This window comes from Haplochromis burtoni, unplaced genomic scaffold (genome assembly GCF_018398535.1).
Source record: "Haplochromis burtoni strain Fernald_Lab_line unplaced genomic scaffold, NCSU_Asbu1 Contig_306, whole genome shotgun sequence".
Classification (NCBI taxonomy): domain Eukaryota; kingdom Metazoa; phylum Chordata; class Actinopteri; order Cichliformes; family Cichlidae; genus Haplochromis; species Haplochromis burtoni.
This window is the reverse complement of record NW_024582667.1, coordinates 566489-592711: the sequence shown is the minus strand read 5'-3', so window position 1 is coordinate 592711 and position 26223 is coordinate 566489. Positions and strand designations below refer to the sequence as shown.

Here is a 26223-nt window from a genome sequence, read left to right as displayed (position 1 = left end):
AGGGAGATTCCACTACAGTTGTGCCCAGGGTGGTGCCTATGTTGTATGTATTAGCAGGCTTTTCTTTGAACTGCAGCTACTGTTTATACATGCATTGTGAATTTCACAGTGATGATGTGAATGGTTTTTTTTGAGGAATATTTGAGTAATGCTAGTTTAAACCGAGCACTTTATAAGAAGTTTTGCTTGTGTTTACATTTGTGGAATGAAGATGAAAGCAGTAACGCAGTAGTGGTTCAAGTTAACCCTAGCAGTGCTCTTGTGCCTTAGCACTTTGAGATGGCAATAAATACATATTTTGCATAAGTAACAACTAAAGAAATGATGATGTGTGTTTTATTACCTTTATGTCACTTTTCAAAGCAGGCACTTTTTATCCAGTGGAGAGGGTGCGGTCCTTCTCAGACCTGACATTGTCTGCCCACATTCAGGTCCAGTCCAAAAAGGGCTAGGCACGGCCTGTACCACCTCCGACAACTGAGGAAGTTCCGGGTCTCTCCAGTGGTCTTCAAGACTTTCTATGCAGGCGCTGTGGAGAGCATCTTTACACAGAACATCGCATCCTGGTACGGGAACAGCTGTGTTAAGGATCAAAAAGCTCTTCAGAGAGTGATCCGCATGGCAGAACGCTGCTGCAGGGCTGCTCTTCCCTCCCTACAGGACATCTACACCAGGAGATGCTGGTTTAGAGCAGCTCAGATATTGGAGGACCCGTCCTGTCCCGGCAACAAACTATTCCAACTTCTGCAATCAGGCAGGTTTCGCACCATCCGGGCAAAAACAGAGACGCTCGAGAGGAGCTTCTATCCTCAGGCACAGCATCCATAAGCGACACATCCCAGCCTCATTCTTCTCAGCTTCACTACAGCACTAGACACTTTAACACCCACTCACACAATGTACATTTTCAGATTTTCAATTTAAAAATTTCCAGATTGTTTTATTTTATTTAATTCACTTAATGTACATAATGTTCTCTCTCTTTTTGCACAGTCGAGGAGTGTGTCAGGACACATTTCACTGTGTGTTGTACTCGTATAACTATGCATGTGACAAATAAAGGATCTTGAATCTTAAAAAAAAAAAATCACAAAATCTGTGATTGATTTATAACAGTCTGTTTATTAAACAAGGTAAAGATACAAAGCTTTTTTTCCTTTTTTTTTCCTTTTTTAAACACTGATAACCTTAGTTTAACTTCTCAGTCTTGGCTGTGCATATTTAGTTGTCTAGAAACTGTATATGAAACCACAATGCAAGACAGGAAAAAGTGTAATAAATCTACGCAATATCATTTCATAGAGAACGTGGGTTAAACAGTTATACAGATTACAGCTCAGGAACTCCATGCGGAAGGAAAAAAAAAAATGTTTTACACGACTGAATACTGCAGAACACAATACAGAGTAATGGAAATGGGATGGTAAAACAGTTAAGGCTTACATGTAAATAACTGATATAAAACATGAATATTAATAACATACAGGTAGACTAAAATAATTACAGTAAGCTCTTACATAAACCTTTACAAAAACCCAAAGAAAACATGTTTATGAAAACTTAAAAATAGGTACTATAAATGAGTAACATGTTTTACAGTACAGCAACATGTACATTTTCCCATTATCTCAAAAGAGAGAGAGCAAGTTGAAGAGGCAGGGTCTGTTGTTGGCGTAAATGTCTGTTTTCAGGCCAGTGGCTTGAGTAATAAGCTTTTATTCTTTTGAAAACATACTATATACTGTATATGTATTTTACATTATTCTCAGTTCCATCTCAAATGTAACGTCTAGCCGTAGCACCTTTTCTGAAGTGCCCTGAAGAATACAGGGTACCCTATTAGTACCATTCAGAGGTTACAGGTACAGTAAAAATACAACAAACAATACTGTGTACAATAAAAAGAATATTAAAGAGAGAGAGAGAGAGAAACAAAAACAAACGGAGAAGATCCACCCCTGCGTAAACTCATAAAATAGGCCTATTGAATATGAATCATACTGCAGTTTATTCCAAGTAGGTAAAGCTTATTAGAGGTTAAAAAAAGTTACTGGGTTGGAGTAGCTGTACAATAACTTCACATTTGGTCCAATGGTTAGCTTTAAAATTTACTGCTCAAGTAAAAATGAATTTAAGCTGAAGCATATTTTGAAAAAGTGGGCTGAGTAGAGTAGAGCTGGCACTGATACATGTGCAACATATACTTTTAATTCTTTGAAAGTATAAGTCAAAGCTTAATGGAGCAGGGAAAGCGGACAAACACTTTTACAAGATTTGCTTTCGCTTCAAACCTCACCAAAGTTCATTATATGGCACTAACTAGTGGAACGAGAAACACACCAGAAAAAAAGCAGTGTTTTTTGATCATACGCTATGATCATAAAGGTGCCATAAAGGTGAATGTTAAATATGGAGTGAACATTTTTTGAAAATAATAACTATAAAAAAAACAAAAAAACTTCCTTCCCTTCCATCGAGCTCTGCTTTGCCTCCACGAGCCAATTATCCAACTTCTTAATACAATCATTAAATATTTCAATTGTCATCTACCGATTGCTTTTCTTTAAATTTTGATGACCCTGTGTTTGTACAAAAAAAAAAAAAAACAGTTGAAAAAAAAAAGAGACTGTTTTTTGTACACAGTCGGTACTCTTAGCTGCCACGAGTAATGCCATTTGGCATTTTCCATCCAACGAGATTGAAACAATTTGACCAAAACCACAAGGCCTAAAAGTGCTTTAAGATTATCTTTGGATGTCTCCAGAATACACCCAGCAAACTTTCTTTTTCCCCCCTGCTTTTTCAATTCAATATTCGGGCAAATATCATCTGGCACGTTTTGAAAACCCATTTCATGGAAGAGAATAAAAACAAAAACAAGACAACTAAAACCTTTTTTTAATGGCCAATGCATCCGGCGGTTTACATGATGCTTACGAAAGTGCTTATTTAATCTGACGCAAGACATTCTTTGCCACTCGATCCCCTGGACAATATCTGGCTGTATTTTTACATTCACAAAATAACGCTGTGCTCCTTTATGATAGACGGCCTGTGTCGAGACGGATGGAGGCAAGTCTGCTTACAAAAATCTAACAGTGAATGCTCATGTCAGCTGTCATAATGCTAATGTAAGCCTTATGTAGATGGCCGTGGGTGCAGGGCCTCACAAGCTCCAGCCGAACGCTGACTCTGAATCTTGATGCTGAACGCTCGCGGAGCTCAGATGAGGGAGATGCGTATGGGGATGCTGGGGGACTCTGTCCTCTGGGGCGACTGGTGACTCACCAGGTGCTCCACCACCGTGTGTTTGGACATGTGCTTCATAAGATAGGTCTCCTACAAGAACAGGAAAACACACCAAAGGGCATAAAGATTACTGCTACAGTAATTTTAAAAGTGCCTCTACTCCAACTAGTTCAGCTGAAGTTGATATTGACATTTGTGGTCAAAAGGATACACACACCCCCACTAATATTTAATGAAATCTCCCTTGGAAAGTTGCTCCTTGACCAGATCCTTTTGGCATAATGCTGGCTGAATATTTGCACACTCAGAGTTCATTTAAAAGAGTTGGTTTCCTGGCACAAACCCAGCATTTCAGCATAGTCCACAGATTTTCAATAGGGTTGAGATAAGGTCTTTGGGAACGCCATTCCAGAGGCTTAATGGGCCAATTCTAACCAAATGCAGTCCAGAATCATCATTTGAAACAACTGTACATAAGTACAAATAATTTGGCTCTGTCCCTACCTGGAAGGAGACCCAAACGGGCACTCTCAAATCAGATTAAATTGTCCAGGGTGTTCAAGAACAAGACAGGAACCACCAAGGCTCAAGCTTGCCATGAACTGGAAACTGCTGGAACATCAGCATCACTGTTCACAATGAAGCAAGGTTTACTTTCCTTGGACTTAGATGGTGCTGACCAAGACAGAAGCTCGTTCTTTAAACTTGATGCCTTCAAGCTCAATGGAAATTTGCAGCTGGTAAACAACAATTGAACTATCTGGGCACAATGACATGAAGAATGTGTGGAAGAGTTAAGGTGAGGCTTTTAAACCTAAGAACAGAGTGCCAGCTGTCAAGCATGGCGGTGATAGCATCATGCTCTGGGGTTGTTTTGCTGCCACTGGTACTTGTACAATGCACAAAGTCTATGGAATAATGAAGAAAAAATATCTCCAAATTCTTCAACTCAGCCTCAAATCAACAGCTGGATGCTTGAAACTTGGACACAGCTGAGTGTTCCAACAGGACAATGATGCCAAACATACATCAAAGCTGGTTTTGGAATGGATAAAGTAGCTTCTGGAATGGTTTTCCCAAAGCCTTGACCTCAACCCTACTGAAAATCTGTGTACTACGCTTAAAACGATTTTTTTTCTTATTTGTATTTAAGGTTAGCTTGTGCGCTGCTGGAACCCTAATTTCCCTGAGGGGACCTACCCAATGGATTAATAAAGCTCTCTTCTAAAATACAGGTCTGTACTGGGAAACCAACAAATTCTTGATTTTAAAAGATATTAAAGATATATGTTGCACAATCCTTCCACCCCGGAAAAGAAAACTTCTGACCACAACTTTATGTTTGCCCAGATCCTCTTAAGATAGCTGGTAAAGGATATCAAAGATCAGTGTCTGCATTTCAACACCCAGTCAAACTTCAAATATAATCTAGCCTCAGGAAATCACATGATAGGGTGGGGCCAGGTTTCACAATGAGCTCACTCGAACTCTCCACCATTTGACTCTTAGAACTGAAGAAGTTTCTCGAATGAGAGGTGAAACATCTTCAAGCAACTTAAAGAAGTCCAGACACTTTTCTTTCCAAGCTCCTAAATATAATCACAAGCTCTCGGCTGTTGGTCAGGATGTAGAGCAAGTTATCTTCCAATCGGAAGGTCTGTGGTTCAGTCCCCGGCTCCGTCAATTTGCATCCAAATCCAATTTATTTATATAACACATTTAAAAACAGAAAGTTTGCCCAAAGTGCTGTACAGAAAAAAAAGAAGTAATTTGTCAATGTCAAAGTATCCTTGGGTAAGACACTGAACCCTGAATTCCCCTTGATATATTCGTGTGAGTCTGTTAACGTTAGACAACGGGCTTAGGCACACAATAAAACACTATATGATTGGGTGAATGACACCTGTAGTAAAGAGTTTTATCAGAATTAGTCCATGAATTTATGATTTATGGTTGTGACCTTGACCTCTGAGCACCAAAATGTAATCTTTGAGCCTTATTTTGGCCAAGTATTTTGTCAGTCCACAGCTGAGTCATTTTCCTGACGTTTTTGAATGCCTAGAGGCTCATCAGTTCCTAGTGTTAAAACAAAACTAATCAAAGCATAATCCAGCTTGAGGGACATTAGTTAATGCTATCATTTACAAGAATTTAAAGTGAAAAGTGAAACTGCCATGGACTTATGTAAAGGTAAGAACAATACAAGTTAAATAAGACTATGTTATCAAAAACAATGATCACACAGAAACGGCCAGCCCAATGACCTATTTGGACAGGTTTAGAGGAAACTGGAGGGATGTGCATTGAGGAGTAGATGAAATACACATATTTATATTAATCAGGATGGGACAGACATACAATGCGAAAACATAATGCTTCCGGACCTCAGCTATAGCTTAAAGATATTCTTTTAGTCCGTTTTGAATATTTGAACAGAAGCAAGGACACACTAAGGTGTTAAATATCTCAAACAGGAAACACACTGACTTCTAGTCCAAGAGAGAAAAAAATATTATCAAATGTCATTGATGCAAAAAACAGGTGTGGAAACCCTGACATAGTGAATACTTGCTTGTGGTTTACTTACTGAGGTGTAAGCCCGGCCACACATGCTACAGCAGTAGGCCTTAGCGTTTTTGATGGCATGCGCTGACAAGTGGATCTGCAACGATGCAGAGTCTGAGTAGGCACGGTAGCAGTTGGGACATTTATACGGCTTGTCTTTATTGTGCTGCCTCTGGTGAGACTGTGGGGGAGAGAAAACACGGACAGAGATTGTAGAGAAGTCCACGTAATTTGAACATTTGCAGCTCTGCATCTGAACCTTTTAATCAGGATCAGGTCACAAGAAGAATCTCTGACTGACCTGGAGATTAGACAGCTGGGTAAAAGCCTTTTCGCATCCAGGGTGGGCGCATTTATAAGGCCTATCGCCGGTGTGGATTCTGCAGCAAGAGAAGCAGACGGGAAAATGTTTTTATGACAGACGCCACTGCAAGAGAACTTCTGCAAAGAAACATCAAAGTATATTCAAAGCAGCAGATTTTCACTGCATATAAGTCACAGTCGTGGTCTATATGTGAAACGTAAAAAGAGTTCCAGCAAGGAGAAAACAGATATAGCTGTAAAGGGGATGACAGGTATTCAGGTAAATTCTAAACATTAAATATTAGTAATGTGTGACCACCAATCAGATTTGAAATGGGCAACAGTAGAGCCACAGAGGCAGCTGAGATCAACTTGATTTCTCACGCTTCATGTTCACAGTTTGACCAACCTGGTATGCTGCTGCAGGTGTGACAGCTGACGGAACGAGTTCTCGCAGTAGGAGCAGTGGTAGGGTTTGATCCCCAGGTGAATGCGCAAGTGCTGGGACAGGTAAGAGGCGTTGGCGAACGTCTTGGAGCAGTGGGGACACTTGTGCGGTTTGGCCTCTGTGTGGGACTTGGAATGAATCTGCATCTCTGACTTGGTTAAGAAGGTAAGTGGGCAGACTTTGCATCTTGGGGACAAGAAGAAACAAAATAGATCAGATCACAACAATTTTGAGGGATTAAAATCCGCCTGCCTACAACTAAATAGAAAACGTAGCATAACATCAGTTTTTTCCCCACCCCAGTACGCAGACCACTTTAATAATTTTAACAATAATTTAAGAAAATCATCAAGTCTTAATCACACTTTATGTCAAAAGTAGCAACGAAAACTGAAAATCAACTATAGTTGATTAACTAAGTAGTAACACATGATTTTAAAAAATCCAACAACACCAGCATTGCTAACCTTACAATTTAAGAAAAAAGCCACTTTTGACTGCGCCTTCATTCACAAAGAATTCCCACAGCAGGTACCTCTGCATATCTGATTTCGCTGATTTTATTTACACTGAACAACCATGATGTAATCTCCAAAAGAGTGTTTGAGGTGGGTGTGTTAACCACTACACTATGGAGCCACTAGCCTCATTATCTAAAACTTCCAGCTGACTGACTTAAATGGGGTTTTTTCTCACAATAAAAAAAAAAAAAAAAGAGCTTTTATGTCTTTGTCATAAAAGCTTAAAATCTGAACACTAATGAGAAATTGCCGAACCTGTCAGCTGGCTTTCATTGCAGCCTCTGGAAAGTCCTGGTTATCATAAACTAACATAAAATAAGAAAAAATATCAAAAGTTTTCCCAGGTAGCAAGAAGAGGTCAATATTAGCTGACAATTTATTAGCAATTTCGGCATTGCTACATTTGTCCAGTGATCTTTCTACATGCTTTCTCCAACCATCAGTCTCTGTTGTTTAACTATCATGGGAGGTTTTTTTCCACCTTGCCTTTCTGACCTGCTATTAAACAAACCCTCCTCTCCTCCCCAACACCAACTCATCCTCCTGGATGTTCTGGGAGGGTCAACCCAAGTTCAAATCTTCCATCCGTTAGCTTTACCTCATTGCAACCAGTGCTCAGACTCTTTTGGGTTCAGTCCTTTGGAGTATGTTTGACCGATCTTTTTTTTTAGTAAACCTCTTGTCTACTCAGGTGAAAGCTGTGCTCATATTAAAGCCTCAGTATAGAGCGCTTCTCTCATTCTCAAAGTTCTCTCAGGAAAATACCTATCAATGCTTGCAGACCTCGTAAAGCTGTCAATTTACTTTGCAAGATCAGCACAGAAAAAAACCCTGAAAACAATAGGAGCAGCTTTCCGAATCCAACCTGTAGGTTTTGCCCTCTTTGGGTGCAACGGTGACACATCCTTGATCAGCCAGGATGGGGTAGGGCACCACCAGCAGAGGACCAGATGTGTTTTCGGCTTTGATCTTCTTTCTTCCCCGAGGTGCCTTTGGCGGGGGGCCCAACAGTCCTGCCAGGCCTCCGGCCTTCATGTGGTCAATGCCAGGGCCACTAGCCAGTCCAGAGATGATGTTCACAGAGGGGGCGCCACCCAAGCGGTTCTGGCTGCTGGAGGTCGGAGTCGTCGGGGTCAGGGCGTCTGAGGTGCTGTGGCTGTCGGGTCGAGATGAGGGGGCCAGACCTGAGAAGGTTGGAACAAAAACTGCATTAGCAGGTATGACTAATTCAACACCACACTCTACAGAACCATACCAGTGTACCGCACAGTAAACACCATGTGTGTGTCAATTTTCCATGACAGTTATCTTTATATTATCACACCAGAGGCTGGCTGCCTTGCTGCATTTCTCCTACAAGCTTCACAGATGGCGTGACGGCTGTACCTGAGCGATGGTTGACCCGGCCAGTTTGCTCACTAAGGTGTCTCATTTGCCAGTCCTCCCATAATCCTTTGGCCTTCACCGCTGACTTGTCATCCATATTTCCATCTGGAATTTATAAGGTGATGGTGTGTCAGTCAGTAAAATGTCTCGTAATCCGCGCAGGCCTGATTCTACGCCACGTCTACGAATTCATTACATCAACTATTAGCCTGCAAAACTGGAGAATAACATTAAAAATGTTTTGATTTAAGAAAACCAGGCCTATCTGTAGCAATTATTACATCAATAACTTCATGTTAATTAAGGTTACTCTAGGGCTGGGTATCATTTTAAACCGTTTCCACATTTCTGTAAATAAGATAAATTTGCAACTGTGGGTTTTGGAGTAGCTGTGCAGGCATCACTCACTTTTCATTATGGATTTTTATTTGGCCTCTACCTTCACAATCTGTATATTATCACCTTAAACTCACCAGGCCACCATGCCAGTTTGAGACAAGTTGGCAGCACTTGGACATATTTAACACTATTTCAGAAGAACGCACCCGGTCCAGAACTGGAGGCGGGACGAGCGTGCAGGGCGATGTCCGGCTGTCCAGAGCCCTGCGGCTGTGGGTGGTGGCCCGGAACCTGTTGCGGCTGAGGCTTTTGAACCTGCATGCCGTGCTGAGCGCTACCGTCCGGGGACGAGGTGGGAACCAGCAGCTGCTGAGAAGGGGCGGAGGTAGGTGGCAGGTGCAGGGGTCGAATCTTCTCAGCCATCAGCTGCTCCTTGATCTTGTTAATGAGGACCAGGTTATCCAGCTGAAAGGGTTAACGGGTCATGCTCAACAGAAAACAGCCGCCTTGTGTGAATGTCATTCATGCCATCAAAACATATTGCAGGACAGAAAACACTGATCAGCACACGATTAGTTTTTACCTATGACAGAGGTGAGCTAAAGTAACGCCCACCAAACGCTTTAATCCAGCCCACTCATGGAGGAGGAGCATCAATTCTGGACATTCACTGTATTTTACAGCACAAAGCACTGCGTTTGTAATGTTGTTAAGAATGGATTGTGTCCTAAAAGTGGTTGTCTGAACTAGCAACTTCATCCAAGCTAGGGGGGGGCTGAAGTCATCATACTGTTGACTTTGAGTTATAACAGCAGTATTCCTTTGTAACAGCAGCAGACCGACTAAATGTAGTCGGTCTGCTGCTATCTAGTTTGTAATGCAAACGTTTTCAGGAAGCACTTGCGCTTCTTTGGTCCGGCCTGCTTGAGATCAATTTGGGCTGCGTGTGTACCCACGAACTCCAAGGAGTCTGAGGCACCCCTCTTATCTGCGAGAACAAACTGCGAGCGGTTCTAGGTGTAACAGTGATGGACTGGTGCTGAAAGGCTGAAAAGACATTCACACATGGAAACAAATGGCAGTGGAAGGTGGAAACATCACAGTAATTACATGCTGAGCGGACTTACCTGGCCTGGCATGGACGGAGGCGGCGGCCAGAAGTATGGGTTGTTAAACCGAGGCTCTGCCATCCTGAAGTGTGTGACATTTATTTTAGTCGCTTTTCAAAGATGCACATAATGAAGTGCTCCCTTACAGAGCACTGTTGCTAAAACTGCACGTAGAGTAAGTTAATGCTTACAAACAGGCAGGCTTAAACTGTGAAGCTGAAAAATCTGACACCTTAACCACACGCTGCATGTGGCTAGTTTCATATGTCATGCTTGAATTTTCTTTCAGGCCTTGTGCTGATCACATTCGCATCCACGTAGCTCTGCATCCACTTTGATGTCACTTTAAGGTGTCGAGAACCATTTCTGGTACTCAGTTAACGCCACGTATCAGCTGTTTAGACGGTTAAAGTTGCAGAGAATTTGCTGCATTTACTTCTCCGGACTGTTTGCACCACAGGCACAAATGTAGTAAGCATTAAACTAGTGGATTCTAAATCTGCTGCTTTTGATGGATAAATGCACTTTGTTCGTTTGTTGTGATTGTTTGAAAAAAACAAAACAAAACAAAACAAAACTGTGGGGACAATTGAATGACCCTCATGTTAAGTTAAGATGTGTAACAGCTGACCTTGAAACGGTTTCATATAGAAGACCTGAGCCTGATCATGACCGCAAGTGCTCTGCGATATTAAAAATTTTGGTACTGATCCGATACCAAGTAAATACAGGGCCGGTATTGCCAGTACAGATACCTATACTTTTACCCTATAAAAGAAGGCTTATGCAGGTGAATCATCATCAATGATCATCTAAACCACTTTGGGTCAATTTCTGTTGTTTAAATATACTACAAACTATAAATAGTTAATGCAAAAGTGTTCAGATATTTTTCATACTGGATGTATATGTTTTTCTTTAAAAAATTTCCACTATTTCACACAATGCAGTGGGCTACATGCTAAACTTAGAAGCTATAAATAAAGTATCGATCACGTGGCTCTAGTATCGATCCTATACCAATACCAGCGCTGGTGTCAATACTATCAATCGATCTGCCCACCTTTAAGACAGGCTTTGAAAGGCAGGGGGAAAGTGTGGAAGACAGTAGTTTAGAGCTAGGGCTCTTATTTTGTTGAAAAATAAAATGAAATAAATGCTTTAAGATAGCTGAAAAAGAAGTTTAATCAAAAAGGTAAATACGATTTTTTTAATGTAACCGTGTAAAAACTCGCTAGATGTCAGCTCACGCTTAGAAGTCGATGTGTGTAAATCAGGCCTACAGAGTAAAAGTGACACAAATCCACGCAGCTCTGCCATCTAAATGCCACCTACAATATGCCTTCACTTCTTAAAAAAAAAAAAAAAAAAAAAAAACACAGCATGATCCTGCGCCGTTTAGCTCGGGCTTGATGCCCCTCTGCTCCTTTTGTCTGAATTCCTGCAAATAAGTGGACGTCGCTTTTGTAATTTTTCCACAAAAACCGCCGTGAAAAAACAAGACAAAACAAAACTTGAAGTTCTTTGACTTTTTCGGACGTGTCGGCTGTCTGGGAGCAGCTCCGGACTCGCACCGACGGAGGATTGTCCGGATCGATCCTCCCCGGTGCGACTCGACACATTCTCAGACAGTTTTCTTAAAACATTTCCAGACAAAAGAGAAACAAAAATGGCAGCCTTATTTTTATAAGGCGGGACGCCATATTCTGCAGACCCCAAATTTTTTAGGAGCATGAACATGTTGTCGTGTGGCGGGTGTTTGGAATGAGAAGCGGCCGGAGACCAACACAAAGGTGTGTTTATCATGTCGGAGGCATGAATGATTGTTTACGGCGAATTGCAGGTTTGAATAGCCCGGCCTCCCCACCTCTTAAAAAAACTGACACTTCCTACAACAACCATGCCCTGCAAGGAGGAAAAAAAACACACACACATACACACACACACACAGCACGGAAACGGACAAGCTTGATTCATCAGTGCCGATTAAAAATAACCGTAGCGATTCGTTAAGGTCAAAATCGGAACCGGTGCACAGCGCCTCATCTCCCGACAGACTCTGTGCCATCTTAAGCAAAATTCACTTTTTTAAGGGCTGCTTTTTTCTACATTCTGTAACTTTTGGACGAATCAAAGCAGAGAAATTGCATTTTCGTGCTAATGCACGCACCGAGAGGCTACCGCTCATTAGAGAAATGCACAGCAACGGAAACATGTAAAGACATGCACAAATACCTTGTGTCCTGATTGCAGATATTGTCTTGCGAGTACAGCTATAATATAAAAGGTTGATGTTCTTTCTGCCTCCGGTCGGACCACCGCTTCCGGGTCGCTTTGTTCACTTCTGGGTGCTGCTGCTGCTGCAAGGCTCAGCACAGTGCAGTCGAGAGGGGAAATATTGTGCTAAATGTTGCTTTTGTATTTTCATACCACGACCCACTTTATTCGCGTTTAACAGCATCTCAGCAGAAGCTACGTCAACGCAAGCAGGGCCGATACATGCGTTAGTGAATTTTCAAAGTGCACACATTAGCGGTGCTGTCATCATGTGGTGAGACGATGAGCAGTTTTTCTCTGATGCCATTTCTTAAAAAAAGAAAAAAAAAAAACAGTCATATTTGCTGCCCTGTCAGAACTGTTATTATAGGCGGTCCACCCAAAGCACCTTAAGAGAAACACTAAAAAAGGAAAAGATTGTTAAAAAATACACAAAGAAAACAAAGTATATATTTAAAAATGCACTTCTTTGCTACTACAGTGAAATACAGTTAGCCAGATAATCCTATATCTTCTAGTTAACAATCATTTATTCTCATCCAGCTGTGAAATATTTACAAAATCAGAAAACAATCTAATGTAACAAAAGCAAGAAAATGTAACAATTTTCCTACTTTCTTCCACAGTAAAATTTCTAATATTACAGGTAACAGGGTATTAGTTAATAGCATGTTAACATGTATTTGTATTGTGCTTTATGGCATTTCATTTTATCATTTACTTTATTCCAATTTTTGTACAGGGCTTTGTTACCACTTGTCTGTGAAAGGCACATTGTAAATAAACAGTACTTACTTACTCTTGTAGTAAATAAGTAAGTAAGGTACCAGTCTGGTTTCCGAACCCATCATAGCATGGAAATGTTTCTTACTAAAGTCATCAATGACCTAAAAACCAACAGTGATTCACCGAGTGTTTCAGTCTTAGACCTCTCTGCTTCCTTCAACAGTGTTGATGGTAACATTTTAATTCAAAGCCTTTATGATTCAGTTGGTTTATCAGGTCAGATTCTCATCAAACCCTAAGTGTAGAAGTTTTAATGTTTTACTTGGTAGTTTGAAATCTGCAGAAACAAAAATTCAATTAGGGGTTCCTCAAGGATTTGTCCTCGGTCCCTTAGTATTTAACCTTTACACTACCCTGCTTGTTGTTATCATAATGAAGATGAAACACAGTTTTTTATCTGTCATTTTCATCTGATGAGCTAATCTCTATTTAAAATTTAAGCTGCACTGATGACAGTAACTGCTGATTTTGTCGAACTGAACAGAGACAAGATGAAAGTATTTCGTGTTGTTCCAAAATGTTAGATAAAGAAAATGTGTTCATATTTATCACACATGAAAGAAAGTCAGGACCCTTGGCATTATTTTGTTCAGTGATGTCAGTTTTGATAATTATATTAATGAGGTCACCAGAGCTCCTTTCCACAACATAAAAATATATCAGAAGCTTGAAAATTCCTATTGCAAATTGAGAAATGTGCAAAAGCGTTTATATCGAGCAGGTTAGACTACTGTAATGCTCTACTTGCTGGATTATCCAAATTATCAGTAGGTGGACTTCATCTTGGTCTAAGGAGCTGGTTTTATTTGAAGTCTAAGGAGCTTGGAAAGAAAAGCGTCTGGACTTCTTTAAGTTGCTTGAAGACGTTTCACCTCTCATCCGAGAAGCTTCTTCAGTTCTAGGGTAAAATGGTGGAGAGTCCCAGATTTAAACCCCGTGGGGGTATCCCCCCAAGGAGGGACAAAGGACCCCCTGATGATCCTCTACCTAATCACATGAGCCAAGGTGTGAAAATGGGTGTGGGTCACAATCAGCCAGGGTTTCAGGTGAGCTCATTGTGAAACCTAGCCCCACCCTATCATGTATTTCCTGGGGTCAGATGGCCCAGGGTGTGAGTGGGCTTTAAGGCATCTGGGAAAGGATCTCAAAACTGGACTATAGATGGCAGACAGTTGGTGTCGTAAACCACCGCCTCAAAGATGGTTGCTCACAGTGGACATAAATGGCTTCTTTCACTTTTTCAAACCATCTGTCCTCTCTGTCCAAAATGTGAACATTGGCATCCTTGAAAGATTGACCGAGAACTGATTGAGAACCTTCACAGACGTGGACTTCATCTTCTTCAGAATGCAGCATACGTGGAAGTTTGAAAATATTACCACAATATTTAAGTCACTGGATTGAAGTTTGAACTGGTTTCCAGTTCAACAGAGAACTGCCTTTTAAAGTCCTTCTATTAGTTAGTGAAGCTCTCAGTGGTTTGGCCCCCAGTTCATTTCTGGTGTACTCTGTGTCTGTAACCCTATTATAACTCTCAAGTCATCAGATGCAGCTCTTTTAACTTGTACCCTGGAATTTTCATGGTCATTTTTTGAATCCACTTAACACTTAACACTGACCTATGAATCACTTAAGCCTTAAATAGGCCTGTAACTCAAGGGATGAGTCAGTGTTGTGTCTACACATAACAGGCATATTACATAGAACCGATCTGAAATGATGTCTTCAGGAACTTTGTTACTAGCAGCCAGCTGCAAGAAAACAAACACAAAAGGAATTTTCACAGATAAAGTGTTTTTGAATAGGAAAAGGTCCTGATGCAGGATCTGACAGAGGCATCTGGCCCTTCAGGTATTTCATATACTTACTGTTTACTGAAGCCTCTTCAGAAATAGTCAGTGAAAGGTTGCCAATAAGCCATTTTTAAGAAAGATGAACAAGGAGAAAAGCCTGATTTATGATAAATTACACAAGAACTATACTGACAATCGTCCCCAACAGGTCTAATGGAGCGATGAATCCAAACTTGAAACTTCAGCTTAAAATTGTTTTCAATATGTCTGGGAGTCAGGAGTGAGGTACAAATGTTTGTCACTCCTTTATAGCCATCTGTAAAACACAGTAGAGGCACCTTCATGGTTTGGAGCTGCATTTCACCCAGCCCAAAGTGACGGAAATATGAACACAGAAAAGTAACATAAAATTTTGATCCATTGTGGAATATGATTTAAAACGCATGTGATTGGCAACAACTTATTTTTTCCACATGCCAATGATCCCAAACACACTGCCAACGCAGTAAAAGGATATGTCGAAATCTTAAATGAATTCCAAGAATGCTGGTGTTCAAGTTTCATCATGACCTTCAGTACATGTAATGTCAGGGATGTTGTCCAAAGTCAGCAAGTCGAGTTAGGCTGCTTTTCACAGCAATACAGCTTCTTGGTAGATTTTGAATCCTCTAATCTGTATCAGCATTTAACTGATCACATTTTTCCATAAAGTCGGAATTTGATGTATTACTGTGCATTGTTCTGGCTAAAACTTTAAGGCAGGCATCCAGGCCACCCTTGTCCATACCAGTACTGCAGAAATTCTGTAGTGTTACAATGTTATTGTGCAGGAGTCTGCATGTAAGGAGTTAGTGTTTACATGATGTCAGTTTCCTGTTTCTTGCACCACTTCTCTGGAGATTCCAAAGAACTGAAACCGTGACACACAATTGCACACTCACAAACAAAGCCTTCCTTAAATGTTTTATTTGAGTCAGCTTTAAAGGAAACCTGCATATCAGTTGAAGTGAGAATTCTTCCTGCTGCTGTTCACTTTGAGCGAGAACTACATTGCTGTTTCAAACTGAGTGAAGGAATTCCAGTGAAACTTGGTTATTTAATTTCCACACTGCCTGCTCACACAACATGGACCTTATCTTGGTAAGTTTATATTTTTTTATTGATTATCTTTTTATTGATTTTATTGATTTATGCTGCTTAAAAAATTTATTAGACCAACTGTCATGAAAACAGATCTGTCAAAATTGTAAATCATCCAGCGCTGTTATAAACTGTCCTCTTTTCTGCGGGGCCTGATTGGGATTTATTTCACTTGTTTACAACACCTTTCTCTGTCTTCTTTATTATGATCTGATTTTTCTATCGAACCTGTGAGCCAGAAAAAAAATGTGTGAAGGAGCTCTGTAAGGAGACCAGCTTTAGAAAGAGGTTTCTGAAATACTTTCCTGAATGTGACACAGTCTATGCTCCCAACCCTCTGATGGTCGTATTTAGGAAAGTATGGGGAGGGAAACAAACAAACTTCATCTTATGTGTTCTGTCTGGACGACGACTTAAATGGCTAATACTTTTAGCTTCACTACAGGTTTTTTCAGCCCTGATTTGTGTGGTATTTCGATGCATTTTTATATATTTCTATGATACTCTTGCTGTCTCTTTGTGGCTGTTTTAATGAAAAATGTCAGTCCTGTTTCCTCAACAGTTTACCTCAGATCTTCAAACCTCCTTTGTTTCAGGTCTTCCCACTGATACTTGCACTGATTTCCTGTGGACAGAGTCACACTGAGGGGACTGAACAAACTAATGGTTCATGTTACAATTTGTGTCCAGCTGGTAAGATATAATGAGGAACATTGTTGTCAATTATTGGTATAAAGTCAGTGCGAAAGTATCACATTAACTTTCCGCCTTTTCTCTCTTTTTCAGGATATCATAAAGTTGGTAACTGTGATGATCAAGTTAAAAAGTACAAATGCAAGAAATGTGAGGATGGCTTCTACACAGACATAGAAAACTACATAGAGAAATGTCTTCGGTGTGACTTATGTAATCGTAAGTATCCTGCCCAGTTTCAGTTTAGTGTCACGCATGTTTTCTGCTTGTGTGTTAAGGTCGATTAAAGTTAAATTGGACTAAAAAACAGACTGCTATCATCTTGTCATTTAGATATATTTAGATATATTTCAGCATAAACCTCTTTTTGTGGTGATCTTGTTTTGACAATCTTATATTTGTTTCCGACCAATGTGATGAAGTTGAAACACTTTGACAACTTAAGTCTGTCTAGGATGGGAAACCTTTCAACATTGTGTGTCACTCTTACCCTTCAGAATGTCAGTTTGAGCTTGTGTGCACTAAGATTAGAGACTTCGCAGTGCAAAGGCAACGTCTGATGTTACGTGCACTCCAATTTTAACTAACTATTAATTGTCATTGCTTTTGGTTAACGTGACTGTTAGTGTTGGTGAGGTCACCAAATTAGTTAAAACAATCTATTTGGTGGCTGGACTTTGGGGATTTGCCTTAAGTCCTCCAAGCCCCTGAATGTGCGCTTGCATGTAGACCTGATATCAGGTATCAGGTCTGTTGTTACAAGCTATTCAGCCCCTGTACGGCTGTAGTGAGAGGTTAGGTCACATTGCCTGTGATCAGTTAGACTTATTCTGAGCTGTTGTTTAACTCCACCAGAGCTCCCCTTTGTCGCCGGTTCTGTTCATAACTTATATTAGCAGAATTTATAGGTGTAGCCATGAGTTCAGAGTCGGTATGCTTTGATTTGTCTGTCTTTGCTTTTTACGATATGGTCCTGCTGATTTCATTGAGTGACTGGGACATTTAGCAGCTGACTAAGAAGCCGCTGGGCTGACAACTGGTATCTCCAATTCTCAGACCTTTGTTTGGTAGTGATATGCTGCACCAAGTAGAGGAATTCATTCAAGTATCGACAATCCAAGAGGAGTTTCATAGTAGAAATTCTGCTTCTACAGATCTGGGCTTGGGCTACAATGGGTACTAGGTTCCTCCTAAATCAAGTGTTTCATGCATCTCTAATTAAGAGGAGATTGCAGGGCAGAAATGCTGGCAATACTATATCTTTTGGATGGCTTGGAATTCTTCTAAAATAGCTAAAGGAGGTTGCTGGAAAGAGGAAGTTCTGGGGCATCACTGCTTAGACTGCTGCCTCCAGGATAAGCAGTAACAAATAGATGATGGCTGGAAGTACGGCATAGATGGACATACTGTGCTTTGCTTTTTCCTCAGATGATGAGATTGTACTAAGGCCCTGCTCCTTTAATAGCAACATAGTGTGTGCCTGTAAACATGGATACTACAATTTAGGGTCTGACCATCTGAGGGAATGCATGAAATGTTCCTGTAGTACATGTCCAAGTAAGTACACTAAAAGAATGTTAAAGCATTTGATTGGTATTCACGGCAGCCACATTTTTTCATTATCAAGCATAATAACAACTTAAATAAATTCGTTCAGTCACCTCTACCTTTATTCCTTTCAGAGAACGATGACTACAAAAGGAAGTGTCTGAAGCAGACCATTGGGACAAACAAAACATATCAATTGTGATTAGATTTTGTTTGTGACTGACTGACAAGAGCACAGGACTACAAATCAATCAGAAAATAATATAGAATGCATATATTTACTGCAGTGATAGCTTACAGTGTATATCAGCACCATCATCAAATCTAAACACAGTGTCTGGCTTATAAAATGTGCTCATGTATGTGTAAACCACATTGTTATTACTGAGTTTCTGCAAAATTGTACAACTGCATGTGTCATAATCACTGTCTTTAGGGTTTGTTTTGATTTTTACTCTGTTTTGGATTTTCAGTTATTTTTAGTATTTTGAGTCTCCAGATTTGGTTAAATTGTCAGGATCCCTGGGTTTTCCTTTGTCTAGTTTTCCCCTTTGACTCGTTATCTTGTAAATAGTTATTGTCTGCGTCATCCACTGTTCATTATCACACCCTCCCTCACAGACGTGTGCTCCTTGCTGGGAGTTTCCAAATTCCCTAGAAGTGTGTTTTCCAGTAGTTTGTTTTGAACTTGTTTTAACTGCCAGCAATAGAGATTCTTCTTTTCTTTTCCATTTCTCTAGTCCTGGATTTGGGTCTACAACCTGCCTGTTACACAGCACTACATTATATAACTTTCTTCCTTTCTTTTTTATTTTTTAATGGTTTGTTTCTGCCACTGGAAATGACCCTTTTTATCATAAGTCAAAATTTGGGGTTTTTATCTGAAAGCTCTGACTTAAAAACCTCAAAATTTCGAGTTATTTCCATTTTTGAGTTACTGTCTCAGAAATTTGATTTATGAAGTTTAGATTTTGAGATAATCTGAAATTCGCTGTTCCAATGATTTCCACACTTCATCAGTGCCCTCGCTCATCCACTAATCATTTAGTGGTAATTTGGTATCTTACTTGTCTCTGGTTTTCTTTGTTTAGGAATCACAATCTAGATTAAAATGTGCATAAATATCCCTGCCTTTGTTCTTTACCATCTTGTACTGTTTAGTCTTCTTTATGTTTTGCTCCTGTCCTTGTTTTGGATTACCAATTAACAATAACCATTTTTGGAGTTTTACTCACTGTTTAGATTACAGCTAGATTACAACACTCGTTCTTTGTTTATTGAAACTCAGTCTCTGTCTTGTGTTTTGAGTCTTTATGGATCTATAAGCGGTATGTGCTAAGATGATCTCATTTTGTTTCCTGTTTCTTGCATTGCTTTTCTGAAGACAAAACAGAATTGAAAGTCCAGAGACTGAAAACATGCGATAACACACTCATACAAATAAACCTGTCCTTAAACCACAAGTTTGAGTCAGGTTCAAAAGAAAACCATTCATCAGCTTAAATAAGAGTGTCTCATCTCATGCTGGTGATTACAAGACTGTTTTCAACTGAGTGAATCTGAATAAAAATTGGTAAGTAATCCTGTTTGTAGGATTAATTGGATCATCTCCATGTACAATTTCAAGGGTGCTTTGAGTAGAGTTTTGTCATTTAGTGTTGTGTGAAGCTCATGTTTACATAAAGGTATACAAAGATTATGTCTTAATGACTGCAAGATAAGGTTTGTTACAAGATTTATTAATTTTTTTTACAGTTGCTTAAAAGTTATCTTTTATTATGCATATTCTTCAAGGACTGTAAATCATATTTGTTGGTATCATTATTATACTATCATTATTATTATATTATTATCATTATTGCTAGCATACATCCTCGCTGTTGTAGTTTTAGTGTTGATAATCAAACTTCATATTAGTTGCTGAAAATGTTAATGATGCAGTATTGTGTATAACAGATATGCAGGGTAGAAGAAGGCCTCCTGATTACTGGGATTCCCTGTTGTGGTCTTGCTGCTCTAGGAGCAAATATTTCCTGTGAAAAAGAGTTTCCACAGGACAGTGGAGCAACCTTTCCCAGCAATAACTTGAAGTAATGGTTTTCTGTGGGGTTTTTCTTTATCAGTCTATCACATCGTGGGAATGTTTCAGTTCAACTCATTGAGATTCATGGGGATTTGTTCAGAGAGATTTCTCCACATTTGAGTCTTGAACACTTTGGTATACAGAAGACTTCATGGTCGCCTTAGTACAAGGTGTCCAGGTCCTGTGGTTGTAAAACAAGCCCAGATTATCACTCCTCCACCACTGTGCTGCCTGTTGGTATGAGACATTTGTATTGTTTAGGGCTGCCACAAATGATTATTTTAATAGTCGACTAGACACCGATTATTTTTCTGATTAGTGGACCAATCGAAAACGTCGGAGCACTTTTGCAAACATGTCATGTCTTGATAAACCAAGCAGATATTTGAAGTTTACACAGCTACATTCTCGCCTGAAAATATGTTAAACGTTTATTTTGTGACCCAGAAAGAGTAATTGGAGTAATATTAAAACTAAGTAGCTGCCGCCATTGTTGAAAACTGGAATAGAGCTTGAAAATGTGACAAAACCGCAAAGGATTGTAGGCACGAGTTGCAAGTGGTACTAGCGCACGCAGGCTTTCACAAGAAAACAGTCACATAGCGATAAAAAGAAACACAAAGAATGGCAAGAAGCTGTTATATTATTAACCGCAATAGCTGGTCGCATGACAGCAACGGGAAGCCGACCGGTAAAGACAGATGTTTTTATCGGATTCCGTCGTGGAAGAAAAATTGTTCGAACCATGTTTCTGAAGTAACAACGAGGTGACGGATGGCCTGGATTGCAGCCATTCGAAGAGCAAATATAACATTCCAGAACACTCCAGCTCACTTGTTAGTCTGCTCCAAGCATTTCCACAAAGGTGAGCCTTTTGTTGTTGTTATTACGTAATTTATCATAACATAATTATTGATGTAGGTTACAAATAAGTCTTATATTGATTTGAATTGAATTTGCTGCGCTATGCTGCTTTGTTCGCGGTGGCTTTGTGGGCTAATGTTTGTTGTTTTATAGGAAAACCAGCCTACAAAATGCTGGAATGCGATCCAGACTGGGCACCCTCTATCAACCTGGGTCATACCGAGTTTAAAGCTGCTACCACAGCGAGATTTGATCGGTTAAGAGGGAGAGCGATATCAAAACAGCCACGAAAAGTCCCGCATATATGTGCCCAAGTGTTGTAGCAATCAAGTGATGAATAACTGCTTTCCAGTATGTTTTGAAATGTGGTTTTTTTTTTTTTGCATTGTTGATTTGTTTTTCACCAAAGCAGCTAATAAAGCACAATGGAATACAATTTTGCCTCTTTCTTGTAAGATTTTATAATAGAATGAAGCATGCCAGTTATAAATAAAGGGAAATAAATTCAAAGAATTATGAAACACTTATTTTATTTCTATTGGATCTGAAAATGTTGTGTAATACTACAACCTGAAACGACAAATAGATTGCGTTGGTCTGTACAGGAGATAAAGAAAAAAAATGTAACAACAGCTGTGAAATGGGATAGTCCAAATCATCAAAGTAAACTGGACCTGTGCTTGTTGTAGGCATCTGAAGTTACTAAACATTTTGTGAGTGTATGCACTCACAGTTAGGACCATATAATAATAAATATGCGCGTGAAGAAAGTTGGGCAGCAGGCTAACGTCTTTAGTCCACTCCGTATGCTCGTATGGGTCTAACCCTTTCACTCCTTTGATTTTTACCTCGCTTTTGGCCTTTTTGTCAAGTCTGTCTTTGTACGGACCTGTCGTGTTCTCCTTCGTTTTGTACATAACTGTTCTTGGGACAAATAAAATGCAAGTAGGGATTAAAACCACAGAATTAATGATTACCAGTGCTGGAAATGCTAGTGCTTGATGCAGTGTTTTGATTTTGCTGCCACTGGTACCCACAATGCAATGCGCGAAAGTCACGTGGTCTGTCGGCTGGGCCGCGCTATGAATTCTGGGATAGGTTGGGCCACGAAGGACCCATCCTTCAAATTTGGGGAAATGAAGGACGAATTTTTTGGACACATTTGGGCGAGTATTCGAATTTGCGCAGGCTTCGCCGCGTCGATGTAATGTAATTGGCCTACAAATGCAGCCTCTGAAGGATCTTACAAAGCTTCAAACGACGTCGACTATTAAATTAGTCTTCAACGATTTTAATAGTCAATGTAATTGTGACTAGTCCACTAATTGTGGCAGCCCTAGTATTGATATGCTGCAGAAGCATGGCCTTCAGGTTGTTTGGATATGATATTATAACCCTGCCCACAATGATGAACTGCAATTATTGATTCTTTCCTCCAGACCTGCAAAATGCCAAAACATCTGCTTTTACAGAGGAACTCTAATGATCTGTTAATCAAGTGTCTTTAATTATCACTCTATAAATTTACAGGTAATTATTTAAATTGTATTTGTTTTTACTTATACATGTTTAGTTTACAATAATGAAAAATAAATACAAAATCAAAATAGCATTTTCTTAAAGTTTAGTAGTTTGAAATCCCATTGTTAGAAATTGGATCATATTAAATTTTGCAATTTTTTATGTAAAGCATGCAGTTGCATGGGTATGAAAATATAAATTAAAAATTGTCAGACTTTCAGCACTAAAACACACAAGACCAAGTGAATAGTCACCTTTATATGCATTTGATTGTTGAAGATTGTATAATGTAACAGAGAAAAAATATCGAACATGTTGAGATTTTTTTTTAACAGACTGAAAAGAGCAGAGAACTGCAATTGAAGACAGCAATCATATTTGTACTTACTGCATTGATGGCTTACAGTATTGTATATTAATGTTAAGCACACGTCATTAATATTGCTGATTGATGATTACTTGACCACAATGTAATCAAAATGAATTGGATCGATGTTATTGTTATTGCTGTCTATCAAGTGTGACTATACGTTTTTTGTGTGTTTTATGATTTTACAGGTAATATCTTTGGTGAGCGAAACATTTGCACTGACTACAAAAACACTGTTTGACTATTAACTGCTTTTAAATTTTGATCTAAAATATGTTTGTGGTTGAGTTGAGCATGCCCTGATTTCAGCAATGGACATGTTGGCTTTTTGCTAGAATGAAGGAAACACGTTTGCAAATTTAACATCATTTCCCCACATATGTCTTGTATCTCTTGTGCACTCACTCTTCCTGTGGTTAGACTGAGGATGTAAGTACCTGTGGTGAATAACACGTTGATAGATACCAGAAGTACTCATAACAGGCAGGTTAAGGTTGCTTTACTAACTAATTAATATAGTAATGTCAGAGTGTCTTTGTGTCTACAGCAGGGAGCCAAATGGCTTTTCTTGCACATGTTTTGGTGACTGGTGTAATTATGGCTTCTGCTTTTATGTTGAAAAGTCATATTTTATTTCTGTGCCTGATATGTTGTTCTTTCTCAAACTGCAACACAACTGGCCTTGAAAAAAGAGGTTATGCTGTATTGTGTAATTTACACAGAAATGTAGTCAGAAACATTGAAATGACTAAGCAAATTCAAATTCAAATTTTATTTGTCACACACACACAACCATACACAGTATGACATGGGGGTGAAATGCTTGTAGCTGTACAATGCCCGACCATTAAATGACAGAAGAAAAGTTTTACAATATTTACAATTTACTACAAAAATTTACAAATTAACTTAGGAATTTACAGTAAAGAATGTGCAAATAGCAGAAGAGATTATAAAGATAAGGATTATAAATTATAGGAATTATAGGATTATAGGAAATGTGTGGTGGTGCGTGTGGTGACGTGTGTGAGAGTCCAGTCTTATAGTGACGTGTTTGGGAGAGTCCAGTCCTACACCTGGTTCAGGCCCCGAATAGCCTGGGGGAAGAAGCTCCTCCTCATTCTCTCTGTTTTGGCCTTAAGGGAGCGGAAGCGCTTCCCAGACCTCAACAGTGAGAAGAGTCCATTGTTGGGATGGGAGAGGTCCATCATAATCTTCCTAGCTTTGGACTTGCACCGCTTGGTGTAGATGGACAGCAGGTCAGGGAGCTCTGATTGAATGATGCGTTCTGCCGAGCGCACCACCCTTTGCAGATCTCGTCTGTCCTGCTTGGTGCTGTTCCCAAACCAGGTGCAGATGTTTGCCGTCAGGACGCTCTCGATGGTGCAGGAGTAGAAGTTCTTGAGCACCTTCAGTGGCAGATGGAAGTCTCTAAGTCTTCTGAGGAAGAAGAGACGCTGACGGGCTTTCTTAACCAGGGTGTTGATGTGACAGGACCATGACAGGTCCTGAGTGATGTGGACACCCAGGTATCGGAAACTGTCCACTCTCTCCACTGGCGTGCCACTGATGATGAGGGGTTTGTAATTCCTCGCCTGCTTTGTAGTGAAGTCCACGATCAGCTCCTTAGTCTTGCTGATGTTTAGGAGGAGGTTATTCTCCTGGCACCAGGTCTCCAGGTTCCTAATCTCCTCCAGGTAGGCCGTCTCGATGTTGTCGGAGATCAGGCCCACAACAGCAGTGTCGTCAGCAAACTTGACAATGGAGGTGGTGTCGGATGTGGCTACACAGTCATAAGTGTACAGTGAGTACAGCAGGGGGCTTAAAACACAGCCCTGAGGCACTCCAGTGCTGAGTGAGATGGAGGGGGAGACTTGTTTTCCCACCCTCACTGATTGGGGTCTGTCTGTGAGGAAGTTGAGGATCCACTGACACAGTGATGAGCTGAGTCCTAGATCCGTCAACTTGGTGAAAAGCTTAGAGGGAATTATTGTGTTGAATGCTGAACTGTAGTCCACGAACAGCATCCTAACATAATTCCCTCTGCCAGTGTCCAGGTGACTCAGGGATGTGTGGAGCAGGTGAGATATGGCATCGTCTGTGGAACGATTAGTCCGGTAAGCAAACTGAAGTGAGTCGATGGTGGCAGGAAGTGAAGAAGTGATGTGATCTCTCATCAGTCTTTCAAAACACTTCATCACAATTGAAGTCAGTGCTACTGGACGGTAGTCATTGTGGCAAGCGGGCTGTTGTTTCTTTGGAACAGGGACAATAATGGACTGTTTGAAGCACGTGGGAACCACAGCTTGGGCCAGGGAGAGGTTGAAGATCTCCGTGAACACCGGTGCTAGTTGATCAGCGCAGGCTCTAAGGACCCGGCCAGGGATTGCATCTGGTCCTGCTGCCTTCCTGGTGTTCACCCTCCTGAAGGTGTTCCTCACGGCATGCTCTGTGATGACGAATGCATTTTCTTCACTGGTGCACTCCGAGCGCGCGCAGCCGTTTGTTGTTTTAATTGCTGCGGCGTCGAAGCGAGCATAAAACGTGTTCAGCTCATCAGCCAGTGAAGCATCTGCATTCATCATTGAAGAAGCTGGTCGTTTATAGTCCGTTATAGTCCGCAGTCCTTTCCACAGGCTCCTAGAGTCGCACTGTCGTAGCTGTGACTCTAGTTTTTCCCCGTAGCTCCGCTTTGCCTTTCGGACCGCGCTGCGCACGTTGTAGGACGCAGCCTTGTATAGGTCCATATTACCGCCCTAGCATTATGTTAGGGCTCAAATTGCTTAAAAAAACGTTGCTTTTCAACCTGATTTAGCAGAAAATAAAGAAAACCATGTCTTCTTGAAGATGTGTACCATCTTTTTATTAGTACTGGACATCTTGCTAGCACCTCATGTCATTTAAAAACTATATTTATTCGTATTCTAAATATAAATTCTGAATATATGCCTCTTGAAGGTGTAACTTCACACCTCTTGACAAAAGTGTGGTGCTCGGTTAAACTGTCAAAGAGGTTATAAACAGATTTTTGGAACAATGAAAAGTTGATTGGAGAGAGTGTTAAGTTACCTGAAAGTGATTGCAGTTAAAAAAAAATAAAAAAAATTAGGAACTAAATGACAACTATACCCACATATGTTCTTGTGTTTGAATGAACAGTGAAGCACTTTTTGGATTATAGTTGAGGTTTACTGCAGCAGACGAATGCTAACAGCAAAGTAGACTTTT

The 26223-nt window shown here is 40.2% G+C and overlaps 2 protein-coding genes across 3 annotated transcripts; one reads left to right on the top strand and one right to left on the bottom strand.

The window, feature by feature from the left end:
• Positions 1-2791: 2791 nt before the first annotated feature.
• znf362b (zinc finger protein 362b) lies at positions 2792-12474 on the bottom strand. Of its 2 annotated transcripts, none has more exons than XM_005946363.3 (9): positions 12156-12474; positions 9939-10002; positions 9018-9249; positions 8473-8577; positions 7952-8270; positions 6527-6751; positions 6116-6194; positions 5837-5995; positions 2792-3339 (listed from the first exon to the last, which is right to left on the bottom strand). In XM_005946363.3, exons 2-9 carry the CDS (start codon positions 9999-10001, stop codon positions 3223-3225), a joined length of 1299 nt encoding a protein of 432 aa, XP_005946425.1. In that variant the 5' UTR covers position 10002; positions 12156-12474; the 3' UTR covers positions 2792-3222. The 2 variants fall into 2 exon arrangements, with proteins under 2 accessions (XP_005946425.1, XP_005946423.1); XM_005946361.3 differs by having other exon boundaries at positions 9018-9276; positions 12156-12473.
• Positions 12475-14236: 1762 nt separating this feature from the next.
• Positions 14237-20663, top strand: LOC106633792 (tumor necrosis factor receptor superfamily member 22). Its single transcript, XM_014341354.2, has 5 exons — positions 14237-15916; positions 16513-16609; positions 16703-16828; positions 18038-18166; positions 18292-20663. The coding sequence occupies exons 1-5, from the start codon at positions 15902-15904 to the stop codon at positions 18357-18359; spliced, it is 435 nt and encodes a 144-aa protein (XP_014196840.1). The 5' UTR covers positions 14237-15901; the 3' UTR covers positions 18360-20663.
• Positions 20664-26223: the final 5560 nt, after the last annotated feature.

Bases quoted from the DNA above. Each gene is read 5' to 3' on its own strand.
- znf362b (XM_005946361.3), bottom strand. From the start codon at position 10,001: ATGGCAGAGCCTCGGTTTAACAACCCATACTTCTGGCCGCCGCCTCCG. The intron at 8,578-9,017 runs GTGCGTTCTTCT...TATAAATTCCAG, and splicing joins CGCCTCCAGTTCTGGACCGG to ATGGAAATATGGATGACAAG. The intron at 6,195-6,526 runs GTTGGTCAAACT...CTCTTGCTGCAG, and splicing joins CACCTGCAGCAGCATACCAG to AATCCACACCGGCGATAGGC.
- LOC106633792 (XM_014341354.2), top strand. The intron at 16,829-18,037 runs GTAAGTATCCTG...CTTTTTCCTCAG, and splicing joins TCGGTGTGACTTATGTAATC to ATGATGAGATTGTACTAAGG. The intron at 18,167-18,291 runs GTAAGTACACTA...TATTCCTTTCAG, and splicing joins TTCCTGTAGTACATGTCCAA to AGAACGATGACTACAAAAGG.